General features: G+C 31.6%; 2 protein-coding genes across 2 annotated transcripts; one reads left to right on the top strand and one right to left on the bottom strand.

The window, feature by feature from the left end:
• The first annotated feature begins 415 nt into the window (after positions 1-415).
• LOC145838855 (glutamate dehydrogenase 1, mitochondrial-like) lies at positions 416-2,129 on the top strand. Its single transcript, XM_082946477.1, has 2 exons — positions 416-1,696; positions 1,875-2,129. Exons 1-2 carry the CDS (start codon positions 455-457, stop codon positions 2,127-2,129), a joined length of 1,497 nt encoding a protein of 498 aa, XP_082802603.1. The 5' UTR covers positions 416-454.
• Positions 2,130-3,040: 911 nt separating this feature from the next.
• LOC145838854 (E3 ubiquitin-protein ligase arih1-like) lies at positions 3,041-4,537 on the bottom strand. The gene has a single exon (XM_082946476.1). It carries the CDS (start codon positions 4,535-4,537, stop codon positions 3,041-3,043), a length of 1,497 nt encoding a protein of 498 aa, XP_082802602.1.
• Positions 4,538-11,295: the final 6,758 nt, after the last annotated feature.

The raw sequence follows: 11,295 nt of genomic DNA, 5'->3' as shown, positions 1-11,295 counted from the left end.
TTATTCAAAAAATTTTTTCATGCTACAAATGTGTATTTTCATGTTAAATTTTATACAAATTTCTGAAACTAGTAAGGTTTAATGTTTGAGAACAGACTATTGAATTTTAAACTAAGTCTTTTGCTAACTTGTAACAACTTGTGGCTCAAAAATATGATAAATAGCATCAAAATTTACGGTTGGATAGTTTTATTTCTATGAAAATAGATCAGCCAATCAGCGACACATGTGTAGAATATTCAGCCCGTTTTTTAATACAGCTGACGTAATAGTTAGAATATTCAATTGTATATTTTTAATTAAAATAAAATTAAACAAATTTTCAAAAACTTAAGTCGCTACCATGCACAGACTAATCAATTCATCCTTTAGAGGAATTCAATTAAATAAAACAACCAAAATACCGGCCTGTTTTCAGTCCAGCAGCCATGTGGACAACCCGAGCTTCTACGAGATGGTGGGCACTTTCTTCGAAAAGGGCGCGAGGCTGGTCGAGGACAAGCTGGTGGAAGAAGTGGACCGGCCCATAGACACCAAGACGCGCACAAAGTCAACGAAGGACGTCGACAGGCGCAGGAAGAAGGTGCAGGGAATATTCAAGGTGATGCGGCCGTGCAACCACGTCCTGCAGGTCAACTTTCCCATCAGGAGGGACAACGGCGACTTCGAAATAATAACCGGCTACCGCGCCCAGCACAGCCAGCACAGGACGCCGTGCAAGGGCGGGGTCCGGTACTCCCCCGACGTGAACTTCGACGAGATCAAGGCGCTGGCGTCGCTGATGACGTGGAAGTGCGCCGTCGTCGACGTGCCGTACGGAGGCGGAAAGGCGGGAGTGTGCATCGACCCGAGAAACTACTCGGAGTACGAGCTAGAGAAGATCACGAGGAGGTTCACCGTGGAGCTGGCCAAGAAGTCGTTCATTGGGCCGGGCGTCGACGTGCCTGCGCCCGACATGGGCACGGGCGGTAGGGAGATGTCCTGGATGGCCGACTCGTACGCGGCCACCGTCGGTCACGGCGACATCAACGCGCACGCTTGCGTCACCGGAAAGCCGATCACCCAGGGAGGCATCCACGGAAGAGTGTCGGCCACCGGCAGGGGAGTCTTGTTCGGCATCCAGAACTTCATCAACGAAAAGAAGTGGATGGACAAGATAGGCTTGACTACGGGGTACAAGGGAAAGACGTTCATAGTGCAGGGCTACGGAAACGTCGGTTTGCACTGCTTGCGCTACCTGCACCGGGAAGGAGCAAGGTGCGTCGGAGTCATCGAGTACAACGGCAGCATTTTCAACGAGAACGGGATCGACCCGCACCAGCTCGAAGACTACAAGCTGGGGAACGGCGGCTCCATCCTCGGCTTTCCCGGCGCCGAAGCGTACAAAGGCGACCTGATGCACGAGAAGTGCGACATCCTGCTCGCCTGCGCCACCGAAAAGTCCATCAACATGCAGAACGCGCCCTTCATCAAGGCCAAGATAATTGGCGAGGGCGGAAACGGGCCGACGACGCCGGGGGCGGACACGATCCTGCAGCAGAACGGGACGCTGGTCGTGCCCGACTTGTACTTGAACGCGGGCGGGGTGACGGTGTCCTACTTCGAGTGGCTGAAAAACCTCAACCACGTCAGCTACGGCCGGCTCACTTTCAAGTACGAGCACGACTCCAACATGGAGCTGCTGCTGAGCGTGCAGGTAATAATTAATATATTGATCAGTTTCCATTATGGAGGTAAACGTGTTGGCTTGGGTGCATCCTTTAGGAAATTTAGGAAATTCTTTAAAAGAAGCTTAAATATAGTAAAAATTAAAACTGTTAAGTAGATAACAGTTATTAACTTGAACTTTAATTAGTTTTTTAATATCCAAACAGAAAAGTTTGGAGAAAAAGTTTGACACGAAAATTCCAATCAAGCCGACTGCCGCCTTTGCAAGCCACATAAACGGGGCATCGGAAAAGGACATTGTCAGGTCAGGACTCGAGTACACGATGAAAAGGTCAGCCGCAAATATAATGCGGACCGCTGACCAGTACAACCTGGGCCTCGACATAAGAACGGCCGCTTACGTAACAGCTATTGAGAAAGTGTTCCAGGTTTACTCTGAGGCGGGCTTCTCGTTGGTGTGACGTAAGAATAAAAAATAAAATCCAAACATTATAGTGGTAAAGGAAAGTATCACAGGATAATGAACAAGTATTTTACCACACTAAATAATAAATCTACGAACTAATATTATATAGTATGTAATTTAGAGATTGACGGACACAAAAAGTTTATTTATAGCTATTTGTTTTAACTAGTATCGGTAATCGAGAGAGTAACTTTGTTTCTTAACAACTAACTTGAGGTAATATCCATTTTAGATTTTCCCATTATATAAGAAGTTATCAAAAATTATAAAACAAATAATGCATTTTAGAAATAAATAGCGCAAATTAGTTTATCAAAATGAATATAATTACTTTTACAATTACAAAGTTCCAATTGCAGGTTTCGGTAATTTGCAATTGTTCTAAAATATGAACTATCAGTTTCCAAGTATGACATTAGTTTGAAACCGCAGTACACATATGAGGCTAAGAGTCATACAGTACGCTGTATTCACAAAGTTTGGCTTGCGATTACTTTAAGTTATTGTTGATGCATAGTGGTTGTATTTGTTCCTTACACAAATTTGTTTAAAATGTTTTACATGTTTTAATACTTTATCAAACTAAAATCCAAATAACTAGTTTAAAAACTAAATTAGTGTGCCTTAGGTAGTAGGCTTTGTTTATAACCTAAACGTAATTAAATATACTTAACGTTAAAAATATATGCTACATAAAAATAGTTTAATAGCATTTTGTTTAAGAAAAATATATACTATGGTATTTATTAAAAGTTTAATAGACAGACGACATTGTTAATATTTCAAATGTTTATTATACAGTCGGTACAAGTATTTTCAAATATACAACTAAAAGTAAAAACACATTTGAATAATTTAAACACTACATACTACATTTTATAAAGATTTTATAAAACTAAACAAAATTTATAAATCACGAAACTGCCAGGTTTCATTTCCATCTTTCACGTGCTTCAGTAACACCTGGTTTCGCTTCTTGCAATAATCGGTTTTGTCGTGGAGGGAAATTCTCGTTTTGCGGTCGCTCATCCAATTTTGAACATCTCGTTCCAACAGCAGGCTGAGCTGCTCCACAGCGCTCTGCAAGTCTCGCTGGTTGCCTTCGAAAATTTCACTCTGATTGCTTTTCTCCAGGAAGTAGGCGAAGACGTAAGTGTTGATGAGAGTGGCCCTGCAGTTTCGCAACACTTCGCAAGCCTCCATGAAAAACTTTCTGTCGTGATAGTTCACGCCTTTGAACTCCTTCTCAAATTTTAGGCTTGAAGCTTCGATCCTGGAGCAAATATGGTCGACGGTGATTTTACTTTCCAGCTCCAAGCTCTGCATGTGGTTCGTGTAACGGTCGTAGTAGAACAAGTACCTTTCCAACGCCAGCCTCGACTCGTTCTGGGATATTTTTGCGGACTGGTCGAAATTGTTGCAGACCGTGTTGTGCTGCCCGCCGTCGTGAGTCATGTACTGGAGGCAGACGTAGCAGAACTCGTACTTGCACATCTTGCACTGCATCCAGTTGCACCCGCCGTTCTTCTCAATCGGAAACTTGCACTTCGGGCAGCTCTTGGTGTTCGCCTTCAGCCACTTGGACGTCTCGCTGTCGTCCTCGTTCTTTTGCAGCCATTTTTCGAGCATGTCGCAGTCGAGCGGGTCGTGGCAGCCCCTTTGGCACTTGAAGCAGGTCGTCACGCTGCACGCGCCGCACCTCACGCTCACCGAGTTGGTCGAGCTCGGGTTGTTCAGCTTGAGAACGTACCCGCAACGGGGAGTGGGACACCAGCTCATGGAGGAGTTTGTTTGCACGTAGCAGTCGGTGATCATGCGGACGAAAGCAGAGTAGTTTTTGTCGTCGTTCAAAAGACTCAACACAATTTGATCCGGAACTACCTCGTTGCATTCTGACAGACACCTTACAACTTGGTTTCTATTTTCAATAGAGCCAGATATAGATTCTTTCAAGCAAAGTTTGCAGAAATTGTGCCCGCACTTTATGTTTACAGCGTTTTCTTTAGAAACGTCGTCAAAACAAACTTCACACTCAACAATTCCGGAATTATGCTCAGTCACATTCATAGCAGCTTCTTCCAGCAAAGGTATCTTGGCGTCAGCAAAAAGTTTATTTTTCACACTTTCCTCGGTGAAAAGTTTTTCCAGGAGAACTTCTTTGTTCCAGTTAGAAAGACTCAGCAGCAAGCGAACTTTAGTCTCGCAAAAATTGCCAGCCACGCTCATAACATCTTTAACTGTTTTGTTCATCTGATCAAGAAGTTGGTTTGCGTCGATAGTTGAACACTCTTCTTCTTCGTCAACTTCTTTTTCTTCATCAAACTCGACAGAGCTGACATCTGAGAAGTATTCATCGTCTTCAGAGCTTTCGTAATCTGTATGGCTTTTCGGACGCAGCCCCATCTCTGTACTTTGAAATTTTAACTGTCATATTTAACATTTAATTAGTGTTTTTATTACAGTAGAAACAAAATAATTACAACTTAATTCTTTTTAGATATGTTTTTCTAATGTAAGTTTCAAAAAATTTAAGGGAAGTTGTTTTTAAAATAAATAAAGAGATACTTATATAAAGTACATATAGTAAAATTCCAAACATGTTTGCTGCAACAGTTGCTTCACTTAAAGAAATTACCTTGATATTATCTTAATAGTTGAATAATATCTTAGAGATTTTTGAAATATAAAAGTTAAATTATCATAACAAAAAATTAGCTTTGAAAAAGTGCTTACTTTTTATTTACTTTGTAAAATGATTAAAACAGTTACAAGTACTATACTTTTTAATAACAACTTTAGTAATAACTTATTCTTTTTGTATTTACTTAAAATTTTGACACTTTTTCAAAACGGTTTATATTTAAGATTTTCCAAATCTTTTTAAATAACAAAATAAAATTTAAAGTCTGCAGCAGCATTACAATTAGAAGTTTTATTAACATTAAAACTCATTTCAGTAGGGAACTATTGCTTATATATAGGAATACATTTAATGAAATAAATTAGCAGTTATAACCTTTGAAATTTTACAGAAACAAAATTTCTAAACTTAATAGTTTCTTTTGCAAAAAACCTATGTATAAACTTTTAGAAAACTGAAAATTTTTGTGCGTTTAAAAACCAGTTTAAAAACTTACATATACTTAATAAAATTTGAAATTTTAAGGATTAAAGTTTATTAACTAATCTTAAGGCATAATTTAAATCAATCAGCAAAATCAATTTTGTACATTTAAAATTGAATTACCATAAATTGATATTTGGAAAATACAAAAAATACATTTTTTTCCATATTGATCGAAGGAGGTCTGTTAGATAATTAAGCAATATTTAAACGATGTTATCGTATATCCGTTTTTAGTAAAATTAGTATAAGTACTTTATGTATAAAAAAAAAACATTAGTAACCTAAATCAAAAAAATGTAATCTGAAGTTTCTTGTGGTTCTCAAAATTTTATTTATATACAAGTTTTGTTCTATTTTTTAACTTTAGACCAAACTAATTGATTTAAACTGTTTACTACATGAAAAAAAGCGCTTAAAAAGTTTGGTCTACGAACTTGGTATACAAAAAAAACTTAAATAAGAATCATCTCATTCACAAAATAACTGAAAATACTTAAAAGCTTGTGTTAAGTACATAAAGTCAACTGTATACAATAAACAGTCTCACTTATATAAAAAACAATTTTAATTATTTTTTAGTGTCTTAGGCAACCCTACAATAACTACAATTATAAATATAAATAATAATTTTTTGAACGACTTTGGTTATCGAGTCGTACGCTACTAAGATACAGTTTAACGTCTTGTCCTGACAAAATATAAAACAACATAAATAAAATGTTATTAAAACCAATTTAAGTAAAATGTATGACATATACTTACCTAGTTTTGATTTAGAAAACAATAAAGTTGTCCAATAAAAAGTTGTGCTATTTATCTAATAGTGTTAATAAAAAAATTTATAAAAAGTTCTTTTTATAGGACTAAAAAAAAAGCAGAAACGTTTTATATGTTTTGTTTAGATAAAGTAGTCTGCTTTGAAAAATAGTTTAATATTAGTATAACATAGTTTTTGATAGCTTAAGTAATTAAAAAATACAATTTGATGCTTACTTATTAAACTTAAACTGACAACGAAATAAAAAGAAGAACAGTAAAGAATAATTACTGACTTTGTTTCCGACTTGTGACTATGAGTTTTATTAACACTGACAAACTATTTGATATACTCTTTTAAACTTTCAGATTATTTATTGATAAGATAATATTTAACTTGTAAATTTTTCTTAAACTTAACAAATAGACCACTTTTTTTTAAATGTTTTACATGCCAAAAAATTCTACGTTAATAAGTAAATTACTTTAATAGATAATAAATATAATTTTATTTTTGTATTTGCCTTAATAAAAATAAATATTTTTAAATTTTAAACCGACTTAGAAGAAAATATGTTATTTTAAATTTCTCAGTTAGAATAGAAAAGCTTGTATAAAAAACTACTAATAAATATAAAACTAATGTATTTCTACATTCTACAACGCTTACAGAAGGAGATTGATTTTAAAAATGTAACAAATAACTAGCTAAGGTTACTAACAAGTCAGAGGATGCTATTATTTAAGTTAGTTTTATTTTAGTGTGTTCTTATTGAGACAGCACCCTAATTGGCTGTAAAGGTTAATTGATGTAAAAAACTAAACAATTGCTGAAAATGTTTGATAAACATAACTGACATTCAAGTTTAATTAGTCGTGTGAGCTTTCAAACAAGTTACGATTATATTGAAAAATTTGAGGTAAATCATAAGCATCTAGTTGTACAAGCTACTTTATACTTATTTTGTATGGTTAAAAAAATATCTAAAGATTCTTTATTAATTTAGAATATGTAATTAAATATGATCTACTAATTTTCGTAAGTCGAAAAGCATAGCTTCCTATTTTAAAATTAAAAAAAGTATTTTTACAATTTTTAGTCTTTCACAATTTTTAAAAAAATTATTTTACTCTAAATATACTTAAAAGAAAACCATTATATGCATTTATATACTTATAAATTTTATGATCAGTAAACATTAGTTTATTACATTGCTAACTAACTGTTACAACAAAAATAGAAAACCGTAACAGCTCATACTTATGCAGTTTATACTTATCTAAAGACTATAAAAACTTAATATATATGAACGACAAACAAAAAACACTCAAAATACTTGAATTGCGAAAAAGTCTTTCGGTCATCGAGTCGCACACCACGGATACCTTTTAACGTCTTGTCCAGGATATACTAAAGAAAGACATTGTGAAATTAAGGTTTGAATAAAATGTCATCCATAATAAACTAAACCTGCGAGCTGCTGATGCTTATATTAAGACTTTGTTTTGTTTTCTATGCTCGTAGTAGTTTAAGTGAAGTATAAACTTTTGTAGACAATTTTAAAAAATAAGTTTTGTACCAAAAGTACTCAACAACAAGTGTAAAAAAAAAGGTAAACATACCTAGAGTATAAAAAGTATTTAGGTAGTAGTCTACTAAAAGTTATAACAAAAAAGATATAAAGCTTTAAAAGTATACTTTCTCGATCCAATAATGATTTATTTAGGAGGTTTCATGGTTTTTTAAACAGGAAATCATCTTATCTTATAATTCTTATGTTTGTTGTAGTCTTTTGTTAGCTGACGCTTTGCTTTGCAAATCATCTTCCTTAGATTTTTTAATTTTTTTAAAGCTTTGCAGAACTTAAATAAGTAAGATAGAAGCTTAATATTAAAGTGAAACAATACTTCGGTTGACTGAACCATTTAGCATTTTGCTATGTTTATACAAAACTTCTACCACAAAAGATAAATAGTACTTTTTTTGTTGTTTTTTAAATTGTTTGAAAGCACATTAAACAAAATTGACAATGTTATTATGTCGTTGCAATTTTTATACATAAAAAAAAAATCAATTTTAATTGCTCAACAGCATATCAAGATCGTGGAAAATATGTTCAAAGCTTTATTAATAGTTTTAACCTAAAATTTAAAAGAACTAAAACAAATATTTTCTAGAACAGGTATAGTTTTAATATTTTTTATTTAAAAATAACTATTTTGAAAGTTGTAAAATCTAAAATAAGTTTTGTAAAGTACTTCTTACTTAGCTATAATGGTTTATGAAAAATAAAATGTTCAGTTTTGTAGTCGACAGAATAGATTTGAATATGTTGATTAGTCAAATTGACAGAAAATATGATCAAATAAAAAACGAAAAAGTCTAAAAGCCTGTTTAATTGGTTTAAAAACATGAAGTTAAGATTAAATAAGTCAAGCAAAATACTGTTATTGTATGAAATATATTTTGTTATTCTAAGTACTTTTAAAACTTTGTTAGTAACGTAAACTATTTTAATTAAATTACTAGCTTAAGATTATGTTAGTATAGTTTTATACCAAAAAAAACTAAAATATTTCGTTTATTAGTTCGAAAAACAATTATACTTAGAATAAAAGCAATAGTTTATAAATTTCAGACATATTTTATCAAAAAATTTTTTTTTTGTGTATATTACCAATATTTGGTTGCTTTAATTATTGCTAAGTTTTGCAATTTACCTAAATCTTTTTTAGAATAAATTAAAAAGGTTACAATACAAAATTGAACACTCAGTTTTGAATGACGCTATAGAGTTTATAAAACAAAATGAGAGAAAAGATATATACAAAAAATGATAATTTTTTGGTAAGATATAGTTTTGCTTAACAAAATATAAGTTTTCAAATAAAAAAACAATATACTTTGATTTCTTATTAATGCTTTACAAAAGTAAAGCTGTAAATGCTAATAAATGCAACTTATTTTAAGTTTAATTTATATAGTAATGAAGTAACGTAAATCGTATAAATACGATTAAAGAACTTTTTAATAAAACTATTTTACCATACAAAGTAGTTCATTTTAAATACTATAGCATAAATAAAAACTTTTCAACAAAGTGACATTCAAAATTCTTTGATAAATAAAGCTAGCATTATTTTTAGCGTTTTGTTATTAGGACAGTTCCTGAGCGTGCTATAAAGGTTAATTATAACTTTATTACATGACAATAAAATTTTATAAAAAAGTTCAATACTAACAAAAACTAAATATAAAATTTATTGTTTTAGCTTAACAGTAATTGTTACATTTCGACTTCAAACTAAACAAGTTGTCAGTTTTACAATTTAGTACAATACCGTTTAATCGTTTGACTATAAGTTTCACTTAAGTTTAGTCATCAATATAATTGCTGTTGTTTTGCATATTTTATAAAGTATTTAAAAGAGCTGAGCTATACAAACAACTGACGACATTTACGATAAATATCTAACAATTAAAAGACTACTTTCATAGACCTATAGTTAATCTCATTAAGCCTATTTTTAACTTGTTTTAGTGTTTACTGAAAAAAAGTTGTGCCTACTATAATATGAGAACTATGCTTTATACTCTGAGAAAGTACTAAAGATAATCAATACAATGGTTGTGTGGGAAATTTTTAAATAGATAATAAACAAAAACCAATGATTGATTTATCTGATTTATCTAGTCAAACTGTCACATTGTTAATGAATTATGTTCATTATAGGAAATAACTATTTATTTAACTTGTAATGTTGATATAATACATTAGGAATTTTTTTTGTTGTTTAATAATGACATTAAAATAAATAATTTAGTTTGAAAATAACCCTATGTAGGAAATAAATTCTAAAAATAATTAAAAGAAGACTTATTTTATTTAAGAATTTCAAAAATTAAACAAATAACATTTATCTTCTTTGATATTTATAAAGTTCTCATTAACTACATTAAAGGTCACATATTTTTAATTTAAAGAAATATGAAAAATAAAAAATGAGTTTTGATATTTCTTAAATATATTGCTATAATAATTTTAGTTTAGATTTTGTAACAGTTTACAATGTTTTTTACAAGTTAATATGTTTTTTATACAAATTATATTTAAAAGTACTTAAACAGCTAATATTTAGTTGTGTCAATGTATTTCTTTCAAACTTAGCTCCAACCTGACGTTAATAAACTCTATATTTGAAAGCAAAACATGTTACAATTTAAGCACAAACTTTTTCTTTTAAATTCACAAACTATCTCTGAAAGCTAAACTTTAAATAATAAGTACTATAGATATATTAAATAAGTCTTTTAGATCAGTGTTTTGAGAAAAAAATTACTATTTAAATAAAAAAGATTTTAGAATTTTTACTCTTGAAATTTTAATGACAAGTTCGTGAAAAGCTACAACACTTACGTATTTTGATATTTCATAGTAATCATTAAAACATGTTTATAACGTTTATAAAATTAAGAAAGGCAACGTACAATATAAACATGTATTTAACAACCTAAAAAGCAACAATTCGTGCTTAATAATAAAATAGTTTACAATTTAACAACAACTTAACAAAAAGAATGAGTGAAAACAAAAAAAGCAGTGCTGAATTTTAATTTTTAAGTCCGGTTGTCTATGATAACTTAGAGGTATTTATTTATTGAAGTTTGTTCGTATAACAATCTGGTTTAATTTATTTTTAAACAACTTTTTAATAAAAATTAACTTGAATTTTAGTAGACTACCGCTTAAGTACGCAAATTGAACCCGACCAAAAAGTGCGTACTTAGCACGTGTAGTGCGTACTGTTTGACGACATAGTATAATACGAAATTTAATTGTTTTTTTTTTCTTTCTTACAACTGGCCACATATTTTGTTTTGTTAGAGGGAAAGTACCAAACTACATTGTATTTACCAAACATTTTCAAAACATCAATGTGTGTACAATTGAATTAAACTATGGCTTGACTATGTTGTACTTGTAGGTTTTTTTAACTCTGTCATCTAGATTTATTTATTTTATAGCATTACAGCTCAAATATCATTATTCTCTTTACTTTTCGGCAACCACTACATAAGTATTTAGTTTATTAACATTTAACAACAGGACTGTCACAATCTCAGGCCACTTAGACTACTCAGGATTACTCACCCTAGTTTAAAAGTTGTAAAAGTCTCAGGCTAACTCAGCAGGTCGGCCATTCTACCTGGAAACATAAAATAATCTGGAAAAACTTAATGATTGAAAATTTAGGCAAAAAAACTGGAATTTCTTAG

This window comes from Thalia democratica, chromosome 6 (genome assembly GCF_965202585.1).
Source record: "Thalia democratica chromosome 6, ktThaDemo2.hap1.1, whole genome shotgun sequence".
In the NCBI taxonomy this organism is placed as follows: domain Eukaryota; kingdom Metazoa; phylum Chordata; class Thaliacea; order Salpida; family Salpidae; genus Thalia; species Thalia democratica.
Note: the sequence above shows the minus strand (reverse complement) of the source record. Positions and strands in the feature narration are given on the sequence as shown.